Source organism: Nannospalax galili, unplaced genomic scaffold (genome assembly GCF_000622305.1).
Source record: "Nannospalax galili isolate Female #2095 unplaced genomic scaffold, S.galili_v1.0 scaffold388, whole genome shotgun sequence".
NCBI classification, from domain to species: domain Eukaryota; kingdom Metazoa; phylum Chordata; class Mammalia; order Rodentia; family Spalacidae; genus Nannospalax; species Nannospalax galili.
Window position 1 is genome coordinate 1,667,654 of NW_008360304.1, and position 17,724 is coordinate 1,685,377.

The 17,724-nt window shown below is 40.6% G+C and overlaps 1 protein-coding gene across 1 annotated transcript in view; it reads right to left on the reverse strand.

Moving 5' to 3' along the window:
- Positions 1-17,724, reverse strand: part of Mphosph8 (M-phase phosphoprotein 8) — a 45,568-nt gene that overhangs the window by 10,849 nt on the left and 16,995 nt on the right. The window contains exons 4-10 of the mRNA XM_008824351.2: positions 16,713-16,812; positions 12,737-12,994; positions 9,953-10,078; positions 9,786-9,874; positions 6,609-6,749; positions 5,725-5,811; positions 2,702-2,856 (exon numbers count right to left, since the gene is read on the reverse strand). Of these exons, the coding sequence (XP_008822573.1) occupies positions 2,702-2,856; positions 5,725-5,811; positions 6,609-6,749; positions 9,786-9,874; positions 9,953-10,078; positions 12,737-12,994; positions 16,713-16,812 (956 nt within the window). The remainder of the gene's footprint in view (positions 1-2,701; positions 2,857-5,724; positions 5,812-6,608; positions 6,750-9,785; positions 9,875-9,952; positions 10,079-12,736; positions 12,995-16,712; positions 16,813-17,724) is intronic.

Consider the following 17,724-nt stretch of genomic DNA (forward strand, 5'->3'; position numbering starts at 1 on the left):
AAATAAATAATAAATTTCTAAGGTGAAGGAAATGGTAACTACCCTGATTTGATCATTACACATGGTATGTATGTATCCTTTTGATATTGCATCACAGTATTTAAGATATTGGGGGCTGGCCAGTCGTGGTGGGGCATGCCTTAATCTCAGCACTCAGGAGGCAGAGGCAAGCAGATGCCTGTGAGTTTGAAGCCAGTCAGATCCACAGAGTGAGTTCCAGGCCAGCTGGGGCTAAAGCGGTGGCTCAGCAGTTAAGAGCACTTATAGAGGACCCAGGTTTGGTTCTCAGCACCCACATGACAGTTAATTGCCCATAACTCCACTTTGAGGGGATCTGATGCCCTTCTCGCCTTTACAGGCATTGCAAGCACGTAGCACACTTACATACATGCAAGCAAAACACTCATACACATTAAAAATAAATTACAAAATAACTATATACATGGGGCAGTAGCTCAGTTGGTAGAGTGCTTGCATAGCATGCATGAAGCCTTGAGGTTTGACATTAACTGCATAAACCAGATATGGTGGTACACACCTATAATCCCAGCACTTCGGGAGGTAAAAGCAAGGAAGATAGTGAGTTCAAAGCCAGCCTTGGCTACACAGTGAGCTTGAGAGGCCAGCCAGGAATACACGAGACCCTGACCCCCCCCTCCCAAAAAAGAAAACCACCAAAAGATGTATATGTACTGTTCAATGCCAGTAAGGCCTGTTCACACCAACTTTTATTAACTTTTTTATTTTTGCAGTCCCTGGGGCCTTGCACATGCTGAACAAATACTCTACCACTCCCTATCCTTTTTACTTTAGATACTGCTTTTCTGGGTCGGAGAGAGGCTCAGCAGTTACAAGTACTGGTTGCTTACAGAGGGCCCTGGTTCAGTTCCCACCACCCACATGGTAGCTAACAACTATCAGTAACTCCAGTTCCAGGGGATCCAACAGCCTCTTGGAGCTCCATAGGCACTGCATGTATATGGTACACTTACATACATGTAGGCAAAACATGCATACGCATGAAATAAAGTAAAAAGAACTACAAAAACATGATGTGTGTTGTGTGATGTATTTGTACATGTATGTGGGTGATTGAATGGAGGTCAGAAGAGGATGGGCACTGGGTTTCTGTCTTCTTTCTTAGAAGCAGAGTCTCTCCTTAAAGCCAGGGCTTGCTTTTCAGTTAGGCTGGCAATGAAGAAGCCCTACTCTCTCAATGCTCTCACGGTGCTGTGCTTACAGATATGTGGGAGACTGAAGGTGCTAGATCCAAACTGGTCCTCATGGTTGCAAAGCCAGCACTCTGGAACATTGAGCCATCTCTCTAGCACCTCTTTTACATTTTATGTTCCTAGGGTTTCACTAAGTTGCCCAGGCTGACCTTGAATTCATTCTGTAGCCTAGGCAGGACTTGAACTTCTAATCCTTCTGCTTTAGCTGCCTGAGTATCTGGGATTACACCTGAACTACCCAACCCCGCTCACCAGGCATTTGTGTGCAAAATAAACACCTCATCTTCTCTGGTACAGTTTCTGGCAGCTGGTGCCAAAGAACTTTGTTTCTATGTGGCGCTGGGGAATGGAACCTCAAGAATTAGCACATGCTAGGCAAGTCCACTACTACTGTTGTGGTTAGTTTTTGCACTCTGTCACAAACTAGGATTACCTGGAAAGAAAGACCCTCAACTGAGGAATTTCTTCTACCAGACTGGCCATGGGCATGTATATGGAGCATTTTCTTGAGTGTTAATTGATGTAGGAGAGAGCCCAGCCCACTGTGGGTGGTGCCATCCTTAGGTGGATGGGCCTGGACTGTATAAGGAAGGTAGCTGAGCAAGCCAGGGAAAGCAAGCCTATACAAGCAGCATTCCTCCATGTGCTTCACTTCCTGCTTCCAGGTTCCTGCTTAAATTCCTGCCCTGACTCCCCAATGATAGATGGTAATTTATAATCTGAGCTAAACCCTCTCTTCCCCAAGTTGATTTTGGTCATGGTGTTTTATCACAGCAGCAAAAAGTAAACTCATACAATAACACAATCATATCCCTAGGTCATCTAAGAATTTTCAGTGATAAAGATACTAGTGTTATGAGGCATTAACTTGTAACAAAATATGATCCAGAATACATCTGAAAAACAATAGGGTAGAGAGCAATTGAAGAAAACAAAGATGTCAACTTCTGCCCTCCACAGGCAAATGTATACACACATACACAAAGAAAATGGTTAATCAAATTAAGAATAGACTTAACTTTTTTGAGACAGGTTCTTTTGTAGGCTCAAAAGTAGCTATGTAGCCAAGGATGACTTTGCCCTCCAGATCCTCCTCTTGCCCAGCCTCCAGAGGGCTATGATGTGATTACAGGTATGAACCACCATGCCTGGCTTTATACACTGCTGGGCACTGAACACAGGGCTCTGTGATTGCTAAGCAAGCACTTTACCAACTGAGATAAATCTCCAGACCTAGACTTAACATCTTTTTAAGGAGGTATTTCCAGATAGTTGTTTTCTGAATACTTTATTAACTTACATATTAGTAATTAATATGCCACTTACATAGTCATAAACTGAGGAAAGAAACCCATCAGGACAGTCTTTTTAAAATCTTTTACAACATACCCTTCCAATTATGATGTCTTCAAACAAACAGCTGTTAACCACCATCTGACTTAACCATGGCACATTCACCTCACACTTACGTCTCCAAATGGCTCTTGAGCAAGTCGTACACAAGCACATTATTACACTGCTTTGCAAAATATAGTGCACTATTTTGGTGCTTTGATAAAATGTTGCAGTCAGCTCCACATTCAATCACAAGACGTACAATGTCCGAATTTCCTCTTTTACATGCCTGGGTCAGGAAAGAGAAGTGGCAATTTCTTAATTGTTAACTACAACTGGTATGGGCAAAGCATGATAGAGCAAAGGTATGAAAACCTGAGGCTGTGTCTTAGGAGTCTAGCAGCAGGGCAGCACTGCAGAAGCATGCTAGATAGCTGTGAGGAGGAATTTGGTTCCCTCTGCTGCCTGACACTTCCAGAAAGCTCTCTAGACTCCCATCTACACTTCCGCACCATCTTTCCCAGTAGCATCCTTCTACCTTTGGCTTTCTTCACTTTTTTACCTTTCAATGAGTGTCTTCTGATAGCAAGATGCCCAGTTCCTGTTTGCATTTGCACTGCCAGAGCTTACTAACTCAAGAGAATCAGATATCACCTGTTGTCATATTCTATGAGTTCTACCTCTTAACCACAGCTTGACCTCATTACTATGGAGGTACAGATGATTATTTCAGGAACCTCCCTACAAGTCTGCAAATTGCTTTACTTTTCCTGAATCCATTCTCCTAACCAAACTACGTCACACTAAAACAAACCCACCCTTTAATCTGGTTCTATCTTTCCCTAGCTCCCAACTGCTCTCACTACTCCCAATTCTGTAACTTCCTGTAAAAAATGCAGTTGTTTGAGAAGCTTCCTCATGCAGCCAATGGTGATTAACACAGAGACCCACAACTGGTCAATATGTAGAGAATAAGAGGCTGCAGAGTGCTTAGCCCTCAATAGGACACCTGTATCAAACCTCAACCTGCCAAGGCTCAGGGATCACTGTGCAAGAGGGGATAAAAAGATTGTACGAGCCAGGGGAGGTAGATGACCACAAGAAAACAGTTTTCCAAACAGCTGGGCAGTTGCTAATATAAACTTACAGCAATTATAACAGTATGCAAAAGATCCATGTAAGCTCTCAAGCCAGACAAAATCCCAGCATAGAGGTGTGGAAGTGGGAAAGAAGCCCCAGTCGTAGCTGAGGAACTACTAGCAACTGATAGCTGCTGGAAGAAGATGTGACACTGGGTAGGTTAACTAGGTTCCAGTGAACTGACCCACACTTAAGACCATTTGTGGACACAAACTAGACTCAATATGCCTTTTTAAAAAAAAAGATACATACACAAACACACACATACCACCACACACATATAAATAATAGAGTACATGAAATTGGGCATGAAGACAGGGGAGGGAGGTCTGAATATGATCAAAACACATTATATGAAATTCTCAAAAATTCACTAAAAATAATTTTTAAAAAGAAAATGTTGGTATCCCTCTCCCCATGCCCTTTCTTCTACTGAGGTCCAAGCATCTGTGTCCAGATGTACTCAGAAGTTTCTAATTAAGTGCTCTATGTGCCACCTCTGCTCTATGTAAATGGCAGTAACAGACACATAAAGGCTAAAGACACAAAGCTCAGATTCCTGGATAAAATGACCATTTCCACAAACCCAAAAGAGGAGAGTGGGGAGGACTCACAAAGCAGAGGGCAAGGCTTAGACCGTAAGTGTGGCAGGAGGCCAGGAAAGAGTACAGGTTGTTAGAACACAAGCCTTAAGACATGCCTGTAACTATACTGCCGTCTATTCTTCGTATGTGACAGAGCAGAACCAGGCATTACAGACAAATCCCAGCTTGGATCATAGATGATATAAAGCTGTACCCCAGGAGAAGGCAAGAAAACAGAGCCACATATAGCTTGGGTCTGGTCTGCTGAGTCCTTACAGTGCCAAGTACCAAAAACCTGAAACTACCATAGAGGAATGAGTCACCCTGGGCTGAGGCCAGTGAGGCAGGTACAACCTACCTCTCAAAAGGGTACAAGCAGGTGGTTAGAATCCACAACCTTCACCTCCAAACATTAGTTGTGAGCCACAATTCCAAAGGTGATGGATTCAACCATATACAAAATGAGAGCACATCATCTTCCTTTCCTATTCCCAGACTTCTACATCTGTGAAGACAGATGTCAGGCGACACTTTCACGTGACTACAGGCCTCCAGGTTGTTAACTACCACTGTTCCTGCAAGGTGCCTTTGGCACACTACCTAAATCCTACTGGACAGTCATTAAAGCAGTAGGCCACTAATGTCAGGTTGTTTTTATTTATTTATTATTTATTTATTGTTTATTTTGGGTATGGGCATGCCACAACATATATATGGAGACCAGAGGGCAACTTGCAGGAGTCAGTTCTCTCCATCATGTGGGACATAGGGTTTGAACTCAAATCATCAAGCATAGCAGCTTTGCCAGCTTTATTTATTTATTTATATGTGTGTAGATCAAAGGATAACTTGGAGTCAGTTCTCTCCTTAGGCCATGTGGGTCCCAGAAATCAAACTCAGGTTGTCAGACTTGCAGGAAGCATGTTTACCCACTGAGCCATCTCACCAGGCCCCTATGCTAGTTTTTTAACTGCCACTGGATATACTAATCACTTCTAAGAAAAGCCAAAATACATTTTGGGTGGCTCTAGGCATTCAAACTTTGTTCTTCATTGGGGTATGGGAAACCTACTTGGGCCACCCAAGACATGTCTGTAAATCTCCAGCAAATTACGCTCTGTGCAATCCTGCACCGGTCTGCCTCTTCCCAGCACCTCCTACTTCTGGTAAAGCAGCTGCAGTCCTTTCCATCTCCCTTAAGTTCCTGCAGATATATTTCTTCTAACTTGATGCCTACCATATCTATAATGCTAGGTCCCTAAGACTGAGCTTGTTCTAGTATATTACTGAATTCCCACTCCATCCCCATGCCCTGCTCTGTTGATTCACTTTCTACTATCCAAGAGCTGTTGGATTTCAGGACTACCTGGTTTACATGCTCTTCCAAGTCTTTAGCACCACAAAGCACACCCAGTGAGAAACTAAAGACTTGCCTTCATGAGTGCAGTCTCACCATTGCTCTGCTGGACATTTACAAAAGCTCCAGCTTCCAAAAGAATAGCCACTGTGGTTAAAAAGTTCTATTAAAAAAAAAGAAACACATTTAATTCCAAGAATTATTTAAAAGACAGACATAGTTTAGATTTTGAATTTTAAGTCATAAGGAAAAAGACTCAGCAGATTCTATTCCATGCGGGTGGCTGGCCACCATCTCGTTTCTTCCCTGTGGGGCCATGGGAGCCCAGACAGAGCCTGGTCCACTTGCTGATCTGCCAGCAAGTGGCACTGAAGTCTAATCTCTGGTTTCCATGTAAGAAATTCTACATGTAATTTCTCTAAAAAGACAACACATGGGGTCATTTAAATTAAATCATTAACCAAAAGACATACTTAGTTTCAGTTGGAAAAAAGTTTTAAATCATTTAAAGACTAAAATCAGTACTGACAGTATAATTAGGTCACATTCATTATAAATTACTTCCAGTATTTTATTTTTATTTTATGTGTATGAGTGTTTTGCTTGTATGTGTTAAGTGCACCCAAGTCATGCAATGCTCATGGAGGCCAGAAGAGGGCACTGGATTCCCTGGAACTTAAGTTAGCCATCATGTGGGTGCTGGGAAAGGAACCTGGGTCCTCTGCACTAACAGCCAGTGCTTTTAACCACTGAGCCATCTCTCTAACCCCATAAATTACCTCTAATATGTAAGCCCCCTTTGAATTTCATTACAGAGTACTACTGATGACAAGTCATTCAGAACACGTCCAGACCAACTGAAACCAGAAAGTTAAGACTGTGTGGCTTTACGGTCACATATTTCACTAGGTAAAAAAAATAAACAGATTCTGCGTCCTCTCGTGAAGTAAAGTCTCCAACCTTCTCGGCAGCATGAATGAGGGCTGTGGTCCCGTTCTTCTGGCGCCCATTCACTTTGGCACCTTTGGTGATGAGGAGTCTCAGGAGGTCATCTTGCCCTCCTGCAGCAGCCAGCATCACCAGGGTCATTCCACTAGAATCCTGTATCAGTTTGTTAATGAAAAACCCTGTTAATCTTTAATCAGAAAAATTTTAGAATCAAGCCTCTTTGGCCAAGATGTTTTAATATGAAATCATTAAAGTACACTAACTTAGGTAAGAATCCACTTAATGACTTTTCTCTAAATTATCCTAAGAATCAGAAACCAGTAACTTTCAGAAATTTCATATATATCTTCATGAGGGTATGTGAACAGGCATCTGGGTGTGCAGGCCAGACTGGTGTCATGTGTCTTCCTCAACTGTTTTTCACCTTATTATTTTTAATTATGTGTATGTATGTGTTATGTGTTGTGTCTGTGTTGGGGTACACATATGTCAGTGCAGGAGCCCTAGAAGGCTTGAAGACATAAGATTCCCTGGAGCTAAAGTTACAAGTGGTTATGAGCCATCCAATGTGTGTCTGGGAACTAAACTCAGGTCCTCTGCAAGAGAAGTATGTGCTCTTAACCACTAAGCCATCTCTCCAGTCCCTCCCTCTACCTTGTTTGAGACAGGGTCTCTAAGTGAATACTCACCAATTCAGCTAGACTACCTGACCAGCAAGCCCCAAGCATATTTCTGTCTTTGTCCCCAGAACTGGAATTACAGGTGCACACTGTTGTATCCAGCTTTTTTTTTTTTTTTGTCTTTTTGAAGTAGGGTCTCCCTGTAGGCCCAGCTGTCCTGGAACTCACTGTGTAGACCAGGCTGGCCTTGAACTCACAGAGATCCGCCTGCCTCTGCCTCCCAAGTGTTGGGACTACAGGTGTGCCCCACCACACCCAACTTGTACCCAGCTTTTTATGTGGGTGCTGGGAATATGAATTCAGGTCCCTCATGTTTGTGTGGCAAGCACTTTACTCACTGAGCCATCTCCCCAATACTAGAATTTTTAAAAGTTGTGTACATGATATGTGTGGACACATGCAGTGTGCAAGGTGTGAGTCCTTGCCTTGTACCCTGTTACAAGGGCTCTTGTTCACCACTGCATACATTGGGCTAGCTAGCCCTGGAGCCTCCAGGAATTTTCTTGTCTCTCTCTCCTTTGGTAGTAGGAGCACCGGGATTACAGATGCACAATACTGATTCTGGCTTTTTATGGATTTTGGGATTCAAACTCAAGCCCTCATACTTGCACAACAAGCCCTTTACCAATTAAGCCATCTCCCTAGCCCCTGGAAATAAAAAAAAAAAAAAAAAAAAAAAAAAAGAATGTTGCTTTTAAATTTTACAAATGTCCTGATATTAGTAAACAGGTCATGCTGGTAAATCTCAGCACTTGGGAGGCTGAGGCAGAAGGACTGCTGCAAGTTTGAAGTCTGCCTAGATTATATAAATATTGAGTTCTAGGCCACCCAGGAACACACATACAATATTTAAAAAAAATAATAATAAAGATATTTATTCCCCATAATAAATTCTAAAAACATCAAGTTTGCTTCATATAAAATGAATAGCAAATTTGAGGCCAGTGATCAGTACTCTTATCTATAAAATTTGAAATCCAAAGTACTAATTTTACAAAGACCAGAATGCTGCCTCATGCCTTTAATCCCAGCAATCAGGAGGCAGAGGCAAGTGAGCCTTTCTTTAAAAAAGGGAAGAAAAAAGAAAATTGACTAAATGAGTATGATGGCTCCAGCCTACAATCCCAACACTCAAGAGGTGAAGGTCAGGATTTGAAGGTCATTCTTAGTTTCACAGCCTATCTACATGGACCCAATTTAAGAATATAATCTCGGGGGTGGAGAGATGGCTCAGCAGTTAAGAGCACTGACTGCGCTTGCAGAGGACCCGGGTTCGATTCCCAGCACCCACATGGTGGCTACAAACCGTCCTTAACTCCAGTTCCACGGGAATCCAAAGCCCTCTTCTGACCTCCGCAGCACTACACAACACAGGTGCACTCACATGCATGCAGGCAATACACTTACACATAAAATAAAAATAATAAATAAAATATTTTAAGAAAAGAATATAATCTCGTCTAAGGAAGATAAGACATTTAAAAGTCATTAACAAAAGACTTAACAAAAGACACGTGTATCTAAAAGTAAAAATTATTAGTCAGGCATGATGACACGTGACTTTATCTCAGCACTAGAGAAGTTGAGAACAGAGGATTGCCCAAGTTCAAGGCCCACACAGGCTATATAATGAGATCTTTTGGGAAAAAAAAAAAGCTTGGGGCTGGAGAGATGGCTCAGTGGTTAAGAACACTGGTTGTTCTTGCAGAAGATCCAGGTTCAATTCCAGCACCCACATGGCGGCTAACAGCTGCCCGTACCTCCAGTCCCAGAGGATCCAACAACTTCTTCTGATCTCCTCGGGCACTGCACAACAGGGGTGCACTTACCTACATGCAGGCAATATATGCATACACATAAAATTTTTAAAAAATAAATTTTTTTTTTAAAGTTTAAAAAAAAAAAACTGGGTGCGGTGGGACATACTTTTAATGCCAGCATTTAGGAGGCAGAGGCAGGTGAATCTTGGTGAGACTGAGATCAACCTGGTCTCCAAAGCAGCAAGCTCTAGGCCAGCTGGGGCCACAGAGAGATCCTGTCTCAAAAAGACCAAAAAAAAAAAAAAAATCTTCAAGCAATTCAATCCTCAAAACTTAGGGAAAAAAACTTTAATATGCTCCCATGTAAAAAACTCAAACACACTAGTATCAAAAATCCTAGCAACAATGCAAAGAAAGGGCAACTGCTGGACATGGGTCACCAAAGACCTACAACAGTCACGGGAAAACATCTCTTCTACATCCCTTGCCCACTGCAGTACAGGCCCAGAAAGACTCACATCACTGCCAAGCCAGTCATTTTGAAAGGCTAGAATTTCAGGGGTACACTCTAATAGTTCATTTATACAGTCTACAGTGTTTGAAATTAACAATGTAACTGAGTATAAAATATAAAATGTGAGTATAAAAGCAATACTTTTATAGTGAAGAAAATAACTGAATTATCACATTACACCATATGAGCTACTTTCTATACTTCCTTCTATGATTTCTCAGGAACACATTACCACCTCTTGGTCCAAGTTGTATTCTTCATTTGAGTTGAGTGCAACCTTTACAGCAATATAATCTCCATTTTTCACAGCATCCCTCAACAAATCTAATGAAAAGAAAAGTGATTTAGATTTTATAAATCTAGATTTGTAACAGAGAACTGAATAATTAAAAACCTACTCACTACTTGGAATTGTATTTGTTGTGGTAAAACTCTCATCTTCCCCATCGAGGTGCTTTTGAAAATCTTCTAATTTCATCCACTCCAACTGCAGGTCCATACCCAAACTCAGTATCTGTTGCCTGCCATCTGAAGTACACAAAAGCATCATTAACATATAGCTAACCCCCAGTCTGATAACTAAACTAATAGTGCTTTAACTAAAATTTTATGTATTTTTTTTAATATGTGATTTTTAAATTAGCTTAAAAACCAGTGAGGTTTAAGACTTCATACATCCTTAGTTTTGGTTAACTCACCCTTTTTCCCTCCTTTCCCCAACCTGCAGGTGTCCATCCTCACTTAAACATTTAGCTCACAGCATTCTTTCTGCTCTCTCCTATCACATGCTCTACTATCCCGTCTTACTGTCTTTTGTTTCACTTGGATTGTAACTTAAGGTTCCCAAGGATCTTCTTCCTGCACACATTTTGATTAAGCCGTCCCCTGACCCTCATTACCCCCTCATCACTCCACTACCGGCTTGAACTGTTCTGTCCCCAGGACTCCTCTCCTTTCATTTCAGCTACATTCTACTGTCCTCCATTCCCTAAATCTATCTCCAGGATGGCAGTGGATGATTTCTACATGCCAGCTTCTGTATATACTCCATAATAAACACAGGATTTTAAGCTAGGACCAGCCTGACAGAATGTGCCATGTTCGTCTGGGGGGCCCTGGGTGACCTCACACAGTGTAATTTCTTTTCCAGTTCATTTACCTGCAAATTTCATGATTTCTTTTTTCTTTACAGCTCAATTAATACTCCATTGTGTTTATGTACCACATTTTCATTATCCATTGTCAGTTGATGGACATCTAGGTTGATTCCATTTCCTAACCATTGTGAATTGAGCATCAATAAACATGGATGTGCAAGTATTTCTGTAGTAAGATATAAAGTCCTTTGGGTATATGCCCAGGAGTGGTACAGCTGAGTCAGATGGTAAATCTATTACTAGTTTTTTGAGAAACCTCCAGACTGACATGCATACTTTTTAATTTAAGTGATTATATAACTGACTCTTTTCATTGCTAAAATTTCAAATTTTCTTATATAAATCATAAATGTTAAGGTGTTCCAAAAGCAATTATAGGTAATGTATAATTGTAGGGGGTTTTTGTTTTTTTTTTTTGGTTTTTTTTTTGGTCTTTTTGAGACAGGGTCTCCCTATAGCTCCAGAGATCCACCTGCCTGTCTCCCAAGTGCTGAGATTTACAATACCACCATGCCTAGCAGTAATCTATAATTATAAAAATATTAATGTTGCTTGTTTTTTTGAGACACAGCCTTCTATAGCCTACAGTGGACTTAAACTTCCTATGTAGCCAAGTATAACCTTGAACTTCTGATCTTCCTACTTCACCCTAAGTAGCAGAATTATAGGTTACATGGTACTAGGGATCTAATCCAGGGCTCTGTGCATGGTAGGCAATCTAAGCTATATTCCCATAATGAGTCTTTCTGTCTTTGGTCATTCTTCTTACCATTTACATTAAGTCATTTTGAATGTGTAAACTAGTCTATGTGAAAATACAAATTATTGCTTATGATGCTTCCCCTCCTGTCAGAAGACAAATGTTCCTACAGTGCATGTAGGCATGGTATACAAAGATTTTAGTGGCTTTTTTTTTTTTTTTTTCCAGTGCGGCAGAAACCTAGGGCCTCATAGTTAGGTAGGCTGACAAGTGATTTTCAAGAAATGTTTTATAATTTTCTATTTTTTGAGGGGACAGGGTTCTCTTTGTATCCCCCAGGTGGCCTAGAAGTCACAATGAAGAGCAGGCTGGCCTCAATCTCAGAGATCTGAGATCTGCCTCCCTCTACCTCATAGGTGTGGGGATTAAAGGCATGTACCATTAGGCCCAGTCTATGCTATCTTTTACAAACAATATTCTTAGCAATCTTTTAAACACTGTATGTTGCTTTTATCTATCTTGCCCTCTAGGCAGCCATCATATTCTCCATGCTTACTGGTTCTGGAAATTATATGAGTTTTCTGTCTGTAATGCATCCCAAAGCATGTTGTTTCTTATGTATCTAAGATTTAGTTGTTTTGTAGTAATAGGGCCTTTCAGAGCACCTGGTGTGTTATATATTTCGAGTTATTTTTTAAAATTCTCAATCTAGGGGTTAAAGAGATGGTAAAGAGCACTGGCTGCTCTTGCAGAGGACCCAGGTTTGGTTCCCAGCATCCACACGGCAGCTAACAACCATCCATAACTCCAGGTCCAGGGGATTCAATGCCCTCTTCTGGCCTCTGTGGACACCTGCATGCACAGGGTGTCACACACATACACACATACACACACACATACACACACACACACACAGGCACACACATAAAATAACAAATCTTAAATTCTTAATCTATTTGTCAAGATTCACAAATTCATCAGCTCAATCTATCTCATTTATACTTATCATGTATTTATGTGTTCTTTTTTTGGTCTTTTGGAGACAAGGTCTCCCTGTAGACCCAGCTGGCCTGGAACTCCCTATGTAGACCAGGCTGGCCTTGAACTCACAGAGATCTGCCTGCCTCTCCCTCTCAAGTACTGGGACTAAAGGCATGCACCACCATATTTGACGCTTTTAGATGTCAAAGAATAACCCAAGTCTTCAATATTAAAAATTATTCGCGTGACCCAAATAAAATCTTTTGTTATTTTCTGAGAGAAGAGTAAATGATATGGTAAACTCTGTACTCTGAAATCATTCTCTTGAACAATGCCAAGTAAACTCACCTGAATTCTCATCCATTTGGCATACACTGTCTGAAACCTCCTGGTCCCCTTCTGCAGCAATGTATGCCCAGGTATCAGTTTCATCTCTAGTATTTCTCCTTTCATTAAGTGAATACTTGTTGTCCTTGGTTTTGTGGTCATCTGTAGTCTTATAATCCAGTGGTATCTCATCTCTTTTCCAATTATTCTCAAGAACATCATTTTTTTCTTCCGTTGTTTTTTTAAATAAATCAAATGCATTTCTGATTTCCTTAAATGCTAGTTCAAAATAAAAACTGTTGGTTAAATTAAGTGGCAAATTTATGTTACAATCAAAAGAAAAACCTGTATTAACATTGAACAAACTAATGTTTCTTACATTTTTACTAATACCTGCCTTGATTATGAAACATAGTAATATTTGCTATCAAAGTCATTTAACTAATATTTGTATTCACTCTTCACTATCTAGAAAGCTATGACAAAGGACTACTCAAGTCTGCTTTGGTAACTTTTCCTTCATCACTGCATTTGGGGATTGGGCAGACATTGTGTTTGAATTGATTCCAGGTCCTTGGGCTTGCTGAACACACTTTACTAGGCCAATTCTTTCTATCTTATGCATCAATTTCAAGTATACTTTTGCTTTAAATGGAACTATTTTTTGTTTCATTTATAATTAGTCACTGGGAGTCTAGTTTACAGAATCTCTGTTAATAAAACTTATGTAGGGGGAACTATTTTTTGTTTCATTTATAATTAGTCACTGGGAGTCTAGTTTACAGAATCTCTGTTAATAAAACTTATGTAGGGGGTGGAGAGGTGGCTCAGCAGTTAAGAGCACTGACTGCTCTTGCAGAGGACCCGGGTTCAATTCCCAGTACCCACATGGCAGCTACAAACCATCCTTAACTCCAGTTCCAGGGGAATCCGAAGTTCTCTTCTGACCTCTGCAACACTGCATGACATGGGTGTACTCACATATATGCAGGCAATATACTCATACACATAATAAAATAATAAAAATGAAATACTGAAAAAACAATAAAACTTATGTAACCAGTATTTTTAAGAGTTCTTCCAAATTGTCTAGTGCTTTACGTATGTTGCCTATCCCTGTCCCCCTGCCTTTTTGGTGCTCAAGATTGAACCCAGGACCTTGTATATGCTAAACACACACTCCCTGATGAGCTACACACCCAGCTTTTCTTCCACTTCTTTTTTAGCTCAAAGCTGGTGGAATTAAGTAGCTTTATTGGGTGGTTAGGGCTCTAGCACCATGTTCATTTTCCCTCAACACCAGAAACAATTTCTACATAAACTCTAGGACACATTTGTGCACAGGCTAATCCTCTGGCAGGAGGAAAGATGGTGGTGTGACTAGGATCACTGAGGATCCCACCTTGAACAGTGCTTGTCACAACTGCAGAAGAGTGGTTCAGCAGCCGTTTTCCCTGGATGTCCTGTCCAGAAATTAATGTTAGAGTATTCTGCATCTTCAATCAATGTCTGAAATAAAGTAGATGCTTCTATTATTCAGAACAGACTGTCCTTAAACTAGAGTCATGTTATGTATGACTCAGAGACAGACACAGTTCCTTTTAAACTACTACTGCCATGCCTGAGTCTAGGCTTAAGATAAAATCTACATTTACCACTGGAAATGTACCTACACACTTCATGTTTAGCATGGCTAAGCCCTGGGTTTCATTCCCAACATGGCAAGAAAAAAAAGTATTAAAAATGTGAGGCAAGAGCTGGAGAGAAAGGTCAGCAGTTAAGAGCACTGACTGCTCTTGCAGAGGACCTGGGTTCGATTCCCAGCACCCACACAGTGGCTAACAACTGCCCTAACTCCAGTTCCAGGGGATCTAACATCCTCTTCTGACATCCTCAGGCACTGCACGACACAGGTGCACTTACATATATGCAGGCAATATACTCATACACATAAAAATAAAAAGAAATATTTTTTTTAAATGTGAGACCATTAAAAATGGCTCAGCAAGTCAAAAGTGCTTGCTGTGTACACCTGATGATATGAGTTCAATCCCCAGAACTCATGGTGGAAGAAGAGAACCAACTCCTAAAAGTGGTCCTCTGACCTCTGCATGTATCAACAGTGCTCAAGCACCTGCATTTAACATTACTTTAGATACATACAGCAGGAAAATATTCCAACTCAGAATTACCTCTTTCCAAGAGAACATGTGCTCCAAGTACTTGTGATACATACTTATCTGATGAGACTTGTTTAAATACTATACTGGTGAGTTTTTAAAGTACTCTATTCCAATAGCAACATGTTATGGATTCTTAATTATTGAATAGTGATCACCCATAAGTGTTCCAAAAGGTGAATTCAATATTATACCTATACGAGCATATGGCACATACCTGTACTATCAGCACTTCAGAGGTAGAGGAAAGGAAACTACCAAAAGTTAAATGCCAGCCTGGGGTACCATATATCAAGTACCAAGCCAGCCAATCAACCAAGAAAAAGGTGAAAAGAAGAAAACAAAATGCGTACATATGTACACACAATCACGTGGTTATTTTATAGGTTGAGTACCCTAACCAAAAATCTGAAATCTGAGCCAGGTATCATGGTAAATGCCTGTAATCTTAGCCCTTGGGAAGTGAGAGCAGCAGGATCAGGATCAGGATTCCAAGGCCAGTCTCAGTTACACGGTTAAGTTCAAGGTCAGCTTGGGCTACAATAAGACCCCTACCTCATATGAAAAAGATAAATAAATGGGGCTGGAGAGATGGCTCAATGGTTAAGAACATGGGTTGTTCTCGCAGAAGACCCAGGTTCAAATCCCAGCACCTAAATGGTAGCTAACAGCTGTCCATAACTCCAGTCCCAGGGGATCTGATGGCCTCTTCTGACCTCTGTGGGCACCGCACGACACAGGTGCACTGACTTACATGCAGGCAACATATGCATACACATAAAATAAAATTTAAATAACTAAATAAAACACAAACTGAAATCTGAAGGACTGACAAAAAGGCCTAACAGGTAAGAGTGCTTGCTGTGCAAACATGAGGATCTGAGTTCAAATGCCTGCAACATAAAACCAGGCATGGTTATCTGTGCCTGTAACTCTGGCACTATGAGGGGTGGAGACAGGAGGACTGCAAAGGCTTGCTGGCTACCAGCTTACCTCCATGTCCTCTTCTGGTTTCAATTTGGCATGGTGTACCAATTCACATACATATGCATAAAGTACACATGCGGGCGCACGCACACACAGAAATCTGAAATACTCCAAAATCTGAAATTTTTTGAGCACCAATATGAAATCACAACTAGAAAATTTCACTTAACTTCATATGAGAGGATACACAAAAAACCCACAAGCACACTAAAAACAAACATGCAAAACACTCATACATACAACAAAAACCCTCACCAAAACTGGCATAAAATTACCTTTAGGCTGTGTTTAATGTACATATAAAACATAAATTATGGATTTAAACCTGGGTCCACTCTCAAGAAATCTCATTATGTACACTCAAATATTAGACTCAGAAATATTTTTGGTGCCAAACACTTCAGAGAAGGAATGCTTAACCCTTAAAATGAACTGAGTAATAAAAGTAGTGTAAATGTCTAGAGATGGTTCAGTAGTTAAGAGCAGTGGGTGCTCTTGCAGAGGACCCACGTTGGTTTCCAGCACCCAGGTGGTGGCTAACAACCATCTGTTAACTCCAGTTCCAGGGGATCTGATGCCCCTTCTGGCCTCTGAGAGCATTGTATGAATGTGGTGCACTGACATACATGTAGTCAAAACACTCATACAACATAAAATAAAAATAAATACCATCTTTTTAAAGTAGTGTCAAGCTCTACATTCCCTGGAGAGCACCATTTTCCAATTCTGTAACATTACAGGATAGAAAAGAGATTCTCTTTGGGTAAATGAAGTCCTTTATATAAAAAGATAGGCAATGAGCATGGTAAAGCATGAATATTTATACTTACATTTTAATCCCTTTGGCTCTTTTCGAGTTTTTTCTTCCTTATCCAAATCATATCTTTTCTGAGATTTTTCTTTGGGTTCATTTTTTTTGGTCTCTTTCTCCTAAAGAACAATGAATGCAGATCCCAAAACAAGAATGGTAAAGAAATGATATTGTACATTTGAGAACTGAAATATATGATTAGGGCATCAATGCCTGTCTGTACTCCAGCATATTGCTCTGATCACTCAACCTTTCACACTGTTCCCTCAATCAAGATGATTAACCATATGATAAGCCTACACAAAAATGAAGCTCGCTGGGTGTGGTGGTGCACACCTATAGTCCCAGCACTCGGGAGGCAGAGGCAGGCGGATCTCTGTGAGTTCAAGGCCAGCCTGGTCTACATAGTGAGTTCCAGTCTAGCTGGGGCTACAGGGAAACCCTGTCTCAAAAAGACCAAAAAATAAAAAATAAAATAAATAAAATTTCTGAATATAATGAAAGTTCACTATATAGATGAACATGTCATAAGGAAATCCATTCTTCTGTACAATATATGCTAATAAAAACTGCTGCAAAAATAAATTTTAAAAGACTTCATTTTGTCTCAAATCAAGCATAATTTTTTTTTTGGTCTTTTTGAGACAGGGTCTCCCTGTAGCCCCAGCTAGCCTAGAACTCACTATGTAGACCACACAGGCCTTGAACTCACAGAGATCTGCCTGCCTCTGCCTCCCAAGTGCTGGGACTAAAGCCGTGCACCACCATGCCTGACCAAGCATAACTATTTTATTTGTCTACACTACTCTTCATCCATGTAACTTTGCAGCTAATTTGTTTTTATTCACATTGTTAGGTATGGTTTTCTTCCCCATTACATTTTCTCAAGTGTTCTTGTTTCTGCTACACCGACCTCATATTCCAAGTTCCCAAGTTGATGCACCAGTATTTTCCTAACTATTTTCCCCTCAGCTAGACAAGCTATCAGTTTTTCACTACTAAGGATATTACTGCCAAAAATACCTGTTTTG